The sequence below is a fragment of the Alligator sinensis genome, unplaced genomic scaffold (genome assembly GCF_000455745.1).
Source record: "Alligator sinensis unplaced genomic scaffold, ASM45574v1 scaffold630_1, whole genome shotgun sequence".
NCBI classification, from domain to species: Eukaryota; Metazoa; Chordata; order Crocodylia; family Alligatoridae; genus Alligator; species Alligator sinensis.
Window position 1 is genome coordinate 505,823 of NW_005842522.1, and position 15,508 is coordinate 521,330.

General features: G+C 43.3%; 1 protein-coding gene across 1 annotated transcript in view; it reads right to left on the reverse strand.

Annotated features, from left to right (window-relative positions):
- The window catches only part of DOCK3 (dedicator of cytokinesis 3), a 590,333-nt gene that overhangs the window by 67,875 nt on the left and 506,950 nt on the right, over positions 1 to 15,508 (reverse strand). The window contains exons 33-38 of the mRNA XM_025213329.1: positions 8,896 to 8,981; positions 6,796 to 6,822; positions 6,591 to 6,686; positions 3,287 to 3,347; positions 2,525 to 2,618; positions 129 to 277 (exon numbers count right to left, since the gene is read on the reverse strand). Coding sequence (XP_025069114.1) covers positions 129 to 277; positions 2,525 to 2,618; positions 3,287 to 3,347; positions 6,591 to 6,686; positions 6,796 to 6,822; positions 8,896 to 8,981 — 513 coding nt within the window. The remainder of the gene's footprint in view (positions 1 to 128; positions 278 to 2,524; positions 2,619 to 3,286; positions 3,348 to 6,590; positions 6,687 to 6,795; positions 6,823 to 8,895; positions 8,982 to 15,508) is intronic.

Below are 15,508 nucleotides of genomic sequence, written 5' to 3' on the forward strand. Positions count from 1 at the left end.
TGAAAGAAAACTGGTCATATAAAATCCTTTAATACCCATACTACTCGACAGAAGTGACTGGCAAACAGGCCATCAGTAAGTCAGGGATGGGGAAGGAAGCTGCTGGAAAAGAGTGGTTACTGGCATACCTTCCCTTTGTTGAAGTAATGGATAATCTTCCGGCACAGCCCTTCCTTACGCTGCCACTCTGACTGAGATGGGTAGTGCAGGAACTCTCGCAGAGGTCTGTCTTCCCACTGAAGCAGCTCACAGTAGAGAAGCAATGTAAATGCAGCTTCTGTTGGAAGATCATTAAGAAACACTGAGTAAATTACTACAAATAAATACAACTGATAGGTTTGATTTGCACTTGATGTGTTAAGCAAACTATGATGAAAAATGTATATACAGAATAACTTAGTAATGAATACAGTGGAGGAAAACCAGGCACTCATCTCTGCCAAATCAGAGAGATGGAAGCCACTTGGTTAGTGGATCAACAATTAAATGCTTCCGCATAACAGGGATAACGTGTCTTGGGTACACAGGGGAAAAAGGTGATGGATTCTCTCCTGTCAGCTAAGCTGGGAGTATGGATGGTTTTTTGCAACTGCTGTCTAATTTTGCTATTCATTACATTTCTCTGATCATTTGATGACTGAAGGGAAGAGATTCTTTACTGCTGTTCATGTTATCACATCTCCAGTATTTTTCTGACTCCTAGATCACCAAGTTATGAAGATATATGCAAGTCTGAAATAGATCTGTATCTTACTACTGAGGTATAAACATACCAATATATCAGGCTTCTGCTGATTTAATAATTCATTTCCTTGTGTGCCCTTAACTTTTCTCCAGCTCTTATACAAGCCTCCTGGATAGGTTACATGATTAACAATGCTTGTGGCTTCTATCAGTCCTGAACATTAGAACAGGGGCATCATCCACAAAGTCCCTTCAGCATTCTTCCTCCTTGAGTTATTGTTTGGAGATCACCTTCTTCACTTGCTTGCATTAGTTACAAACCAGACTCTTTCTTAGAAGCCATCACAGCAAGTTGATTAGTGATATGAAACAATAGGGCTTGAATGATGGGGAATTAATACACACCTACTGCATTACATGAAACCAAAAGCTGCATGACCTCTAGGCAACAGAGTGAATTAAAACATTAGAATTCATGCTCTGGAGAGTCTTTCTGCAATTATACATTGTATTATAAAGGCATTTGTTAAAATAAAAGATTTATTTTTGTAACTAGATGAGGTAGTACTTAAATTCTGGGGTATGAATCAGAAGTCTACTCAGATGCTTTTATAACTTATTATTTCACTGCAGCACATAGTTATTTTCTTCCAACTTTTATTGTATAGTTTTTATAAGTAGCTTTGTGGACTCTGTCTGGCCTATGCAAAGAAATGGAGAACAGCAGAAGATACTAAATATGCTTCTAAGGGTATGTAAAAATTGCACTGATATATCATTTTAGCTGGAGAGAAAATGTTATATAATTAAAATGGTATAACAATATGCACACACAGAAGAAGAGATGCATAAGTAATCTTAATTATGGAATCTTTAGGAAAAACTAAAGTTCCCTTAAAATACTTTAAAATGGAATCCATATACAGATGAGGCTGAAGCTACCTGAGGCAATTTTGAGAGAAGGGGGCATGAAAATGTGGCTGCAGACATCAGCACTGCTCTTTCTTTCTCCTGAGCAGTTTACTAGTTGGGCTCTTCCAGCAAACAGGAACTGTCCAAAGGCTGCAGCTCCATGTGAAAGGCACTGCTTGCCATCCATTACTTGGGCACTCTTCCTTTTTAAGAAAACCCCACAAAGCCAGTTAAAACAGCTTTAAATGTGCTTTATCCAAAGAGAAGAGGGGGAAATAGTTCTAGAAGATATCAGGATCTATCTTTTCATTTTATTCATCTTTCAGGAAAGTGCGAGAACTGTTAGGCAAAATGCTGAAAAAGGAAACAATGAAAAGCTATGTTCTTTTGGCACTCAGTCACTGTGCACTGAGAGACAGATGTTCATTTGGTTTGGATCCCAGCCTCCTGTTTACTGTGCCCTTGTATACTCACAGTCAAGTACTGGCATGTGTAAATGCTAATACTGAGGCCTGTGATTCAAGGCATGTAGAAACACAGAATCTGAGCAATTATGAATTGGATCCTACAAATTTACCCTTGAGGGATGGATGCTTTAGAACTACCAAGATAACTTAGTTGGACATCTGATTATTTTAAACCTTGCCTTTAAAAAAAAAAAACAACAAAAAACTATGCTTTCTGGATCAGTTCTCATTTCAGAGAATGTTAATGTAAACCATTATGAAGTGGGTTATGGAACACAAGTGTGCTTCTGTGTGCCCATGCCATTTTCCTGCAAAGCTTGTTACTCTGCCAACTGCAGTAGGTAATCTTCAAAATATTTCCTAGAAAAGTATTCAATGGATATTACAAACAAATGCTGGGAGACTCCACTCCTCTGGCCTGGATTCCAATAATAAATCCTGCATATAGCAAACTTATTTACCTGTGTAGTTCTCAGCTTGTAGGTGCATGTCACACAGCTTGTGAATGTAGCGGATATACATCTCTTCTTTGTTAATTTCAGATTTGTAAAAGTTCTGTAAAAAAACATGAAACTTAGCATTCAAAAAGATAACCCTAAGACACTTCACCTCCTAGTTCCAGAAGCTGTGTGTATATTATAGAAAGAATGCATTGATATGAGAGAATAGCTCCAAATCTTCATTTAATCTTGTGACAACAAGAAGTAATTTCACTAACATCAGTGGGAGTACATGGAATTTGGCATCAGTATAAAGGAGAGAAGAACTGGGCTCACATTCTCCCTACAAATATGACAGCAAGGAAGCATGTGTTGAAGGAAGTGAAAACCCTTAAATGTGTGTTTGTTATTCTTTCCCTTGCCATCCTTGGTATATAACTTCAGCCAGCTCTACACACAGAGATAAGGAGGTATGAGTGAAGAATGCATGTCCAGCACAGAATGAAGGGAAAATGAATGTCTCTGCTTGTAAAAATATCCTTTGCTAAGAGCCAGTTTGCTCAATATGCTGTGCTGTCTCACCTCCTGTCTCTGTGGAATCACTTAACTACACACTACTGTAAATTCACAACGAAAAAGACTTCTACATTTTCAGTTCTGGGATGCTGACATCCTATCAACTCTGCATAGCAACTTCTCTAACCTTTTCCACTTCAGACTCAAAACTATGCATGGAACCATGAGGCAGAGGTCAAGAAAAAGAGAAAAATAAAGTACTCTTACCATCAGGTTAACAGTGCAGCCAATCTTCTTGTTCTCTGTTTCATCTCCTTTCATGCAGTCCCTTAAAAGTAGAACACAGTTAAGACAATCAGATTGTTAAAGGGTACCTTTGAACTAAAGATGAAGCTGTTTTATCATCACAATTCCCTCCTTGATGCCAAAACAACAGTTAATGATGACATGTATATCAAAAAGCACCTCTTGGAAAACTGTTAATATATTCTAGGTCTAATTAAGTTACTAGCCCTCAAATTAATTTTATTTATGAAGTTAATTTCTTGCTTTCAAAAGGCATGGAATTGACAGCCCTAGAGACTGAGATTTCTATTTGTCCATACACGTAGTACAGTATGGGTAGTACCAGTGCCACTACAACATGCTTCAATCCTAACCTGGAAGGACCTACAAAGAGGAGATGGGGGGGAAATGGACAGTCATTCTTCAGGGTCCCTTCAAGCTTTGTTTTCTGTGGAGATGGCCAGTTTTGATTATGGTGCTGCTTGTGCAACTAGGAACTGGACTGGATTGCTGTTCTCATTTTAAAGAGCAACCTGAACAAGCATCAAATCACTGTAACCTATAATCACTTTCACTAAAGACCTACTGGAGGCGTGAAAAACTCTGAATCCATCATTTATCCAGATTTCAATACTGAAATAGCCTCTGCATTTTTGGCAGATTTTGGAAATGATTTACAGCTTGGCATAGTGAAAGTTAAAAGTTTTAGAACTACCTAAGCTTAACATGAAAAACTTATATGAATTTGCAAAGAAGAGACAAAAACTTTTAAAGCCAGTGACACAACAGTTTGTTGGGGCCCACCGTGTCAGCTAACTGGTGGCTAGACAACTTGAGCTGTCAGAAGCATTTAGCAAAATCCTCCATTCTACTTTTAGACATGCTGTGTGTGACTTACAAGAGTACCGTTGCTTAGATCAGTAGAGTAAGAATGGATGGGCAAATGGGGGACAAGTCCCAGACACTGCCTAATGGGAGGTGCACCAGAACAGAGCAGGGTTGGGGGGGCCTCTGTCTCCCTCTAGATATGGAGCAATAAGAAGGGGGCACTTCTCAGGGCATGGTTCAGGCCAGTTACACCTCTGGCTTAGATTCATTTGGGCTGCTGACAAATGCCATGCTGAAGAAACTCTAGCCATAGCCCTGTATATTCTGGTGTTGGCCCATCCTTCAACTGCATGTTGGTGTGATAAACTGGAAGCTCTGCTGCAGCTTCACTGAAATTAAACATTTGATGTCTGTTACTGCATTCAACAAAAACAGACACTACATAAGTGCAGTAGATCATGGGTTGACCTTTTTGATAGTAAATTCAACTCCCTATATTTTCCCTTTTGAATGCATATTCAATTCTTGTTTTGCTGTTTAACTGCTTCAGCAACAATCACCACCAGAGGAAGCTGCAGATTTTTACAGATTTGTAGGAAACAATTGCAGTTTCTGGCACATGAGAGAGCATAGGAAAGAATTTGGGACTATGGAATAAGCACATCACACAGGTATTCTGTTGAAGTGATCAGTAGTGATATAACCAACTATTACATAAACTACTGTCCTTTGGCTCCAGCCGTAATAGCCTACTGAGATGAACTGGACAGTTCATTATAGTTCCAAGTTACCTGCAGATGCAGAAAAACAACTTTGCTTCTGTTTATATTCAATTTGCAGTTTTAAGGGTTTCTTTACAATCAAAATGTTAGAATTTTTTGAATAAGTGAAACTAAGATTAGTAAGTGCTGTGTTAGATTTTTTTTCAGCTTGATGGAATATCTACCTTATATGCTAGGAACTAGGCATACAGGACACAGCAAAGACAGGCCTCGATTAAGCAAATCATTTAAGAACGTTCCTAAGTTCAGCACGGGGCATTCTTTTCAAGAGTCGAGTGAAGTAAGCAATTTGCAGTAAGTTCTACAGTCTTTCAATTCCATTGCCAACCACAGAAATTGAAACATCTGCGTAGGAGGTCAATGGCATGCCGCCTGGAACCAAGTTGTCTCCCTGCTGAGATGGTAGTGTTTCGTCCTTCGGAAAATCTCCTGCCACATCTTTGATGTTTGAGAGAGAAGTGTCAAAATACTCTTGGGAGACAAAAGGGTTGGTTATAGGCTCAAGAAGTCGACTTGTCTTCGTAGGGCTCCACCATCCCCATACTCTGCCCTAATCATACCAGATGTTCTGGGTGTGTTGTTACTTGCCTCTGATGTTGATGAGCCGGTCTTAGTCTTATGGACCCCTTCACTGGAGTCCTCCTCTTAGTTTGGCTGCCTACCCCGTTCTTCCCTGCATGGGTCCCAAGACAGCTACTTCTTAATTCTAATTCCACCCTTACCTTCAGGGTTGGGATGGACTCACCCCCTCCTGGGGTGCAATCTCAATTGTGTCTTCATTCTCCTCCAGGTTCCCCGAGTGGTTACCTTCAACCCCCCGGAACTGGACTCACTGACAGAGCAGTTTCCTCCACTTCCACGCTGGCTCTCACCATCCGAGCAGACTCTTCGCTGGCTCTCACTAGGTAAGTTGGGGGACTGGAACTTTCCTCTAAGCCCCGGGGTCAGTTCTCTCTCTGCAATCTCTCCCATCTTCTTTCTTCTTGCTTCATCTCCATCTCTCTCCTCCCAACCCCAAATGCTCCCTTGACATCCCTTTAAATTTCCTTTCTGTCCAGCTGGGTCTGCCATGGCAGCCTCCATTCGCTGCCTGCCTGACCCAGCTATCTTCTCTTCCACTTTTCAGCGTGGTTTTTTCTCTTTTTGTTGGCCACTCTGCTTTCCCTATCCTGGGCTCGAACCCCGGCAGCTGGGTTTGCCGCGGCAGCCTTTGATCTGCTGTGGCTCCAGCTGGTTTCTTTAATTGGTCAGGGCGCAGCGTCTTTCCTGCCCTGGCTCACCACGGTTTTCCTGGCATCCCTTGGTAAGTTTGTCTCCTTTGTTTTCTCCTTTTGGTTCTCATGGCAGGGTGTTTCAGCCACACTGTCACAATCTGAATTGAACACATGCCTTTATATTCATTGCTAGCTTTTATCAGGATTGAACATAAAATAATGAAGAACACAGTACTCTCAATTTATGACCCAAAGCCTATATTCACTATCTTTGTTCAGGACCTGAAAACAGAGCATAATGCTTGCCTTCATATTACTCCATACCACACAGAATTGGAAGTTTAAAAAAGAATAAAAGAATAATATAAAAACATTTGGCACATTACTAATTCTGTAGTGATTTCTTCTTGCAGAATATTAGGCTACATTTAGTCAGAGCATGGTACTGTTGTTATCAGTTACCTATAGTCAAGAAGACGCTCCATGAGGCGCGTGACTGATGTAACAAAGGAGATGCCAGTCTCCCGCCATGTTTCTTGTTCAATCTTCTCCAGCAGGCTGTTTGGAAAGAGAACACATGAGACTTCCATAGAAATGATATGGAGCCTGAAGACACCTAGGGCAATTTTCTCTCCCTTACAGAAAACTCACACAATCACAGTCTTACCTGGGATAGGGCCCAAAAAGCTGTGTTCTGTTCCATGCAGCATGAGGCAAAGACAAGGATATTATGAAACTAGCAGCAAAAGGCAAATTATCCCCTCACATCCCCACTTCAGACACTGGGAAGAGAACACGGTATATGGCAAGAGTTGGGTCCCAAGCTTTTGTAAGTATACCAAAATGCTGCTTACAGAAATGGAAAGCTACACTTTGGAAAGAATCTAACTTCATGTAATACATTTAATTTCAATAACACTCTAATAAATGCTGGTCCCTAATGAGCAATCTCATCAACATCTGGCATCACAATTTGTTTAATTTAAAAATGAATAAGTAAAAACATCCTGTTACTGCTCTGCAAAGTAAGAAGTGGGGGTAGCATGTCTGTATGGTGGTCTGAAGCAGGCCTTGTAAAATTAACTACAGCTTAAGGTATAATGTTGAAGTGTAGCATCAGAATCTTAGTCGAAGAATTCTTTAAAAAATAAGAGATAAAGGCTAATCTCTGTAGCTTAATCCCTTCAGATCAGCTCACTAGCCATTTGATAGCAGAGGAGAGGGCTGCCACCAACTCCAATGCTGGTACACTGTAAGTGAACACTTCTTTATTGGAAGAACTTCCAACTGGAGGGACGTATCTACTTTCTTTCTCCTGCACACTGCAGCAGCAGAGTAAAGAATGGATCTCAGTTGAGACTCAAGAGTCTTATGTGGAACTAATTATTTGACATAGTATTAACTCTGTGGGGAAATAAGTGATAAACTACTGCATCAGCATTGACTTTTCCAGGGATTTGCTTCTTGAACTTTTGCTGAGTCTTGTAGAGAATGGAATGTGGTTTCAAAGGTGAACTAAAGGGTTTTTGAGATCTGAGTTCAGAGTTATGTCTTTCCTTGCAATGCACATAATCACTACCCACTAACATAATTCAATCAGCAGTATTTCTTTCAGACTGTAAACTGCATTAGGTATGAGATGTCATCAACTGCAGCAAAGGAAAATGGAGCATTGTTCTTCCCACACCTCAAGGAGTAATGCCATTTCATGACTTCCTTTCAAACTACAATTGTTATTTTTAGTTGCATGGTGCCAATCTTTCAGTGGCTTCCACTAGGGCATGTTAAAATATTTGTGCATATTTTCTAAGTACAAACTCATGGGTGGGCAGATTAAAGATGTACCTGCATGTACGAATGATGGAGAGATGTGAATTCTATAATGTACACATGTGGGTGTTGGTGAACCAGCAGTGTACAGAGATAGATGTTCACGTACTTCAAGCTATGTGCAAATGGGGACCAGTTTGAGATTTTGCTGCAAATTTGGCTAGTATTCTGTTACTAGAGTCACTGGAGCAATTAACAGGATCTACCGGTAACTCAAGAGACAGCACAGAGTGATTCAAAATAAGTTCCCTCACACCTAGAACAGCATCTAGTGAGGACATCTGAAATCTGATTTAGAGACTGTTCAGAAATCCAGAAGTAACAATGCAGGAGACCAGATCTTGGTTTATCTTTGCATTAATATCCAGCTGGAAGGGACTGGAAAAATATACAGGTAGGTTATGAAGGAAGCAGTTTTCAGCTATTTGGGGTTAACTTAATGCATGACATTCAAATACAGGGATAAGGAAAGGGAAAAAATGGAGGGTGATGTTACATGTCCCAAAACTGTCTTGAACTGCTTGATGGTTTATCTGGTTCTCTGAACAGTCTGAATACTCTTATTTTACCTACTGATGTTACACAAGGCTGAGCACTAGCTCCTTTACTGTATCTGTCTGCATATCAGAAGGGTGGAGACCACAGGTGGGCTATTTGGTTTAACCAGCTGACTATCCAGTATAGCACTAGATTTCAGACAGGGAAAGACACAAAAAACAACACACTAGCTTTTCCTATATTTTCATGTGTGTTAAAAATTGTGGTAAGCCTTTTCAAAATCCTCTCTCTGATTAGTGGCCCTTTGTTTTACTGTCATCATAGGAAAGTCACCTCCATGGCTGCTATTTCAGAACACACCAGTTCTTTTAAACTTTCACATAGTCTTGCCAAAGCAATCTTGTAACATACAGGGTGAACAGAGATTGGCATTTCTTACAGCAGGCTGAACAGCTCCCTGTAGTTCTCATCTCCTTTTCCTTCTGATACCAAGCTGTCCAACTTATCAATCAACTCAGCTTCCACCTGGATCAGGGAGAAGTGACTAGTTAGAAATCAGCTGTGTTTGTAGAAAAGGTAAATTCCAAACATCAAGAAGGCTAGAGGAATTATACATTATGGTTCATTTCTCATGCTCTGTAGGTTTCCTCCTTTTATAGATGGATGCTTTCTGCCTTGATATAAAAAGGCCTGAAATAAAACACATCTTGTTTAAACATCTTAAACCATGGCTCAGATTGAGTGCCAGCTGCTTCATTTGTGTCAGTGAAAGAAGGGGAATACCAAGTTCACTTATCCATTTCCTGAGCATGGACTTGCCTGAAAAGATAGTGTTTTTTTCTTTACAGAAGTCTTTATTGTCTAGTTTCTTGTTTTTTTTAATACTGCCCACATGCACATTTCCTATGAAGGAATGCATCAGCTGGAGTCTCATCTTATTCTATCTTCCAGCAACAGAAAAGCCATGTGGAGAAACTAATCTATAGCATCATCACTGTCTATATGCTGTAATGGATCTCAGTACTGGAGGTAATCAGTTCTCAATGATTCAATCACCTTAGCATTACCCTGCAGTAATAGTAGCCCAAGGGTTTCAAACTCTCGTTCTGCCCTGGGCTGGATCTGGACCATGGGGCTCCTTATGGGCCACTCTGAACCAGGGCATGAGGAAGCTGCCACCACTCTGGACTGGAGCACACAGTGGCAGCAGCTCTGGGTCTGAACTGGAACATGCAATGGCAGTAGTTCTGGCTCTGGATCAGAGCATGTGGTGGTGACAGCTCTGGCTCCAGGTCCATCTCCAGCACAAGACATAAAGGTGGGGCTGGTGACTGGAGAGCTAGGACTGTGGCAGTGGCAACTGGCAAAGTGACTGGAGGGTGACTGGGGCGTATCAGGTCTTGCTCACCCTTCTGTCAATGATCAACATTTTGTGGTAGGCTATTCTGCTCATCCACACTGATGGTCTGGCAGGCTGGATAAAGCGGCTCCATGGGCCGGATCTGGCTCATGGGCCTTATGTCTGACACCCCTGATCTAGCAAACAAACTGGCAAATGTTACTAAGACTCTTTTTGATTAAATTATGTGTTTTCCTTTAACTTTTGGTAAGCATGTTTATTATATTTTGGTTTTCTTACATAAATCATTATTATGTATTCATTCTTGTTTGCTTTAACATAATAATATTTATCCTGAAAAAAACCCTGTTATGTATATTCTTATTTGATGATTTGGGATACAATGATTATTTTTAGCTAATATTAACCAACGGTTTCCTGTAACCCAAGAGTTTTTTTTTTTAAATGAGATGTTTTTAAACCTAGTAAAAACGGCATTTTAAAAGTAAAAAATGCTGTGTAGGAGAATGGCTTGTGTGTATTTAATGACAAGCAAAGAGTAATTTTCTTTTTTTGTCTCTTTCAGAGGCCAAAATGAAATTGAAGCAAATGAGAAGCAAAAGTAAACCAGCCAGTGATTACACAAATGAAAATGAGAATCTTCTTACCAAGACCTTAAGTGGAAACCTGATTTGGTAAATGAATCACATTGCATTGTTATTCAATATCTGAAAAAGTGACCTTGGCAAAAAAGTTACCTTACATTACAAAATATAAACATAAAAGCTGCTTGAAAGCAGGTTTTTTCCCCCCTTTAAAAAGTCCCCTAGCAACCAATTTAGTATGGAAAAGCTAAACAAAAGCAAAAACAAAAAGAATCATCCCTTGGACTGAATTCTCTTTCTAAGAACAACTGATTTCTGAAAGCCTTGTTTATCTGCTGTACTCCATTCCATAATAATTTCAAATTTCAAAGAGGAATCTAATACATGGGCAGGTTTTTCTGTATACTAGATAACTGCCCACATAAAGAAGAATACATTCAGGACATGGACAGTGTCACAGAGCACTGAGGTGCCCTGCTCCCGAAGAGGGAAACTGCTAGGGAGGGAGCCCTAGCAATGACTAAGGAGCCCAGCTGTGGGTTGCTGGGGCAACCAGGGAAGGTCAGCTGACCAGAAGGGGCAGGGCCTGGCCCTTATAAACCCTAGGGGCGGGGGCCAGAGGCAGTTCCCTGCCAGCAGCCAGGAGCTCCTTAAGCCAGGGTGCAGGAAGAAGCCTGACTGCAGGTACAGCGTATGGCAGCTCTAATGCACACTTAACAGCATTAAGCAATGCTGTTTTAGCCAGGCGGCTTCAATTTATTTACAGCCCAGGGGCTTGTGTTTTGTTGTTGGTTAGACCGGTGGTTTGGGTGAGGCTATTAGGGGTTGGAGGAGGCCTCATAGGGGACCCACAGTAGCGTGGGGACCCCAGCGCCAGCAGGGGCGCAGTGTATGGGGTACATAGACCCCAGCCCCCAGATAGGGGGCAGCATTATTGGGAAGCCCAAGTTGGGCACTGTGAGCCCCAGTTAGGGGGCAGCATTATTGGGAAGCCCAAGTTGGGCACTGTGAGCCCCAGTTAGGGGGCAGCATTATCGAGGAGCCCAAGTGGGGGCACGGAGAGCCCCAGATAGGGGGCAGCCTTACCAGGGAGCCCAAGTGGGGGCACGGAGAGCCCCCAGGAGGGGGCAGCATTCTAGATAAGGCCCCAGAGAAGAGGGCACAGAGCGAGATAGGGCTGGAGAGAGCCCTAGCACCAGAGGGAGCGTGCATCAAAGGAAGAAAGGCCTGAGAGAGAACAGGAGGGGCCAGATAGTGATAGAGCTGAAACAACAGCTATTCCATCGTCGAGGTGTGGACTGCGGTGTAGGGGAGGAAACGGAGCCGCAGATAGTGCCCCTAGCAGCGGGGTAGTACAAGGGCAGCCTCCTGCTAATCAACACTGATTAATCAATTAAGAACAAGGCATGGCAGGTGAGTAGGTGGGCGGTTGCCCCGGGAACAGGTGTGCGGGCCACATTAAGGTCGGCCCAGAGTGGGTACCTGTCACAACAGACATAACATTTCTGGTGCTTCAAGTGCCTTAAAAAGAGTTATAAAAATGAAGGGTCAGACAACACACACTATGCTACAGTGCAAATCAGCCTCAGCCATATAAAAAATGACCCTGAATGGAACAGGAATAACCCTGAAGCACTTCCTGATGAAGCACTTGATGTGATGTTTGTTCTCCTCACCAGAGCAGGACAGGGAGATAATTGGCACACGAACATATCAAGATGCTTTGCTTTGCTTCCTATTTCTTTAACTATCCTGGGATGACTCCCCTGTGACTCACTCCCAACTCTGCTGCCCTCAGACCACAGCCTGCCATGAGTGTGACCTCAACCAAGCTAGGCATGAAGGCTGCCAGCGTTTTCTAAACTGCTACCCTGGAAAACTGGCTCCTTGTGAGTGCTTCAAACACACTTGAGCACCCATTCACCCTCCATTCAAATGACTTGTACCACAGAATGTCTGCATCTGTAAAACACTCCACCAACTGGAAGTAAGGGGAGGTCCTGGATCTTCTTTCCATCTGGGAGAAGGAGAGCATCCTTAGGAAGACCATGAAAATCAGGCCATATATGAATAAACCATGAAAGAGAGAGCAGCTTGTGGGCACATCTGTGATCTGCATCAGCCCTAGGCCAAGGCAGTGAAGCAGTGGTGGAGAATAGCTCCTGCAGCTCCCTCCAGGTACCTCTATGGGGTAAAAGGGGAGAAGACACAGGCGATGTGTCGGGGGGCACAAGTGATGCATGGTGGGGGGGCACAGGCGATGTGGCAGAGAGGCAGGGGGCCAGGGTGATGTGGTGTGGGGAGAGACATGCCCCCTGAGATTTCTGCACCCACAGTGGAGCACAGGTGCAGGGCCACAGCTGGGATGGACCAACTCTGGGCAGGAGCTGCCTCCCCAGCCTAGTTGATGGGGCCCAGAGAGGGAGGAAGTGCCACCTTCCCACGGCTGCTTAGGTGAGGTATGGCAGCGGTGCAGAATTGTGCCTCTGCTGCTGCTGAGTGGGCAGGTGGTGCCTCACCTTGGCATCCATGGCAGCATGGTGCTCCCTTTCATATCAGGTCCTGCCTGCTGGGCTGCAGAGGCAGCACCTGCCTGGAGCTGGTCTGGCCTGCCTTCAGTCCTGCACCCGATGCCCTGCTGTGGGTGCAGAATATCGGGGGGCATGTACCCTCCCAACACCCTTGCCACAACACCTGTGCCCCCTCCCACCCCCCCATGTGTCACCTGTGCCCACACCCTCCTTTCCTCACACACACACCCCATTCCCCACTCACTGGGGGGCTGGGGGCATATGTCCATCATCTTAGGTCCTCCCTGGCAAAAATAAAAGTTGGCGCCTATGCTGGTGGGGGTGGTGGGACTGCTTCACCTGTTTGGATCCCCCAAGTAGGAACTATCCCAGCATTCAAAACAGCACCACTTGGATGGCAATGATGTCAGGGAAGACCAACTGATCAGCTCACCATCATCCCACCTGGCTATCATCAGCCCAACTTACCCATCAGGGAACAGCTGCCTGGAAGGACTGCCTGCACAGGCAGGCACTGTACCTCCTAGTCTGTTGAAGGGCAGATGTAAAACAAGCCAAGATGTTTCCCTGCTCCCTGGGCCAGGGTTATTTATTAGGGGTGTGCAAAACAGGCTGTATTCGATTTGGATTTGCATTCAGCCCAAATCAGGGACAGTGATTCATTTAGTTGATTCAGATCACTGTCCCTGATTCAATTCGGATGAATCTGAAGATTTGATGCTGATTAAGAGAATCAGTGATTCAGACATAGACACAGCTTTAAATACTTTTTCTACATACTTCAAGGTATCTTGTGTGCTCGGCAGCGAACCTGGAAATGGACTGGAAGTACTTCCAGTCCACTTCCGGGTCCGCCACCAAGCACGTAGGGGGCACCCCCCGCAGCCTGCCGGCTCGGCTATCAGCTGCAGGGGGACCCTGGGTGCTCCCCAAAACCTAGGAGGCACCAGTTGTCGAGCCAGGGGGGGAGGGGGTGGGGGGGCTCGGCAGACCCAGAAGTGAACTGGAAGTGCTTCCGGTCCACTTCAGGTTCTGCTGCTGGGCAGCTCCCTGCACTTCTGTGGGACATTCCATGCGCGCCAGCATTGCAGCATTCATGAGCCATGTGCTACCTAGAGGTATGTAGAAAAAAAATGTAAAGCTGTGTCTATGTCCAAATTGTCGAATCTTTCTAAATCTCTCCGAATCAGTTCGGAGGGTTTTGATTCTATTCGGAGAGGTTAAAGGGTCTCCTGATTTGATTCGGATTTGGAGATTCGGCTGCTGAATCAAATCAGAAACTGAAGCTTCGCACAGCCCTATTATTTATGTATTTACTTATTGATCAGATTTACATCCTATCTTATCCAAAAGACTTGTTTACAATTAACAACCAACCCACAGACAGGGTTTCCCCAAACAACATCCCAACACATGAGAATACCAACTCCCTTCCACCCTCCAGTCACCTGAACAACCCCCTCAGGAAGACACCTTTGTGTCTCAGACAGTTCCTCTTGCCTCCTCATCTCATTTTGTCTAGTCCTAGACCCTGATCACATATCAAAATCTTCCCCTGCTAACCTAGTCATATTGCTGACAGACCTTGGACCTCCTTCCTTATCCTTCCTTGTCTTTGTGTCAGCCTTACCAACCCACCATGCTGTCCTTTTCTGTTGTTTGGGTCTGGAGTAGGGGACAGCTTTGGGAATGATTTTTGGGATACAGAATATGCTCTGACACATTTTAAGACTTTTTTAGCTGGGAGGGACTGCACATTTATGGTGTACTAACACATTCTAAATTAGAAGCACTTCAAATTAAAGCAGAATTTGAAGAGCTTTAGTCATACAGAATACTGTCACACTGAAAGAGATCAACGATTCTTCTACAATATCTTGTCTTGGACAGCGGCCGACACTTGATCCTTCAGTGGAATGCAAAAGCCCACAATATGCCTGCCCAGCTGCGTGTAATATTATATCATAAGAGCAAGTGTTGCTTTGGTTCCAGTTCCTTATGTTCTGAATCATAAGAGTTATAGACCTTGATTATTCTATTTTGTATTAATTTTGACTCTTATGAAATGTTTAATGTTTCTCTAGCATTAGTAAGTTACAATATATACATCAATGACATTTTGTGGCAGTGAGTTCCATAAATAGCCCAAGGAGTTTTTTGCACATTTGAGTCTACAGTGCATCCATGAGTGACAGTTAAACAGCAAAAGACCATGCTGAGACCATCTTTGATACGGAAACAGTTCAGAAGCTAGAGGAGCACATAGAAGGGAGACTTTGTATGCATAAATTGTAAACTCTTTGCATCTAGGACAATGTTTCTGTCTTTTGTTTATACAATGCCTAGCAAAAGGGGATCTATGACTAGAGCTCCTAGGCACTAACGTAACAATGTAGCAGGGCACTGGGGTGTGCCTGGTCCTTTAAGGGAGCATGAGAAGCTGCTTGCAGGTGGTGCAGGGGGGTTCACCTGACCGGAAGAGGTCACTATTCTCCACATTCATGGCAGAAATTATCGCTTGGCAGATGCAATACTGAAATGTTTGTATAATTTGGGGATTCTGGTTGCAGTTTTCTA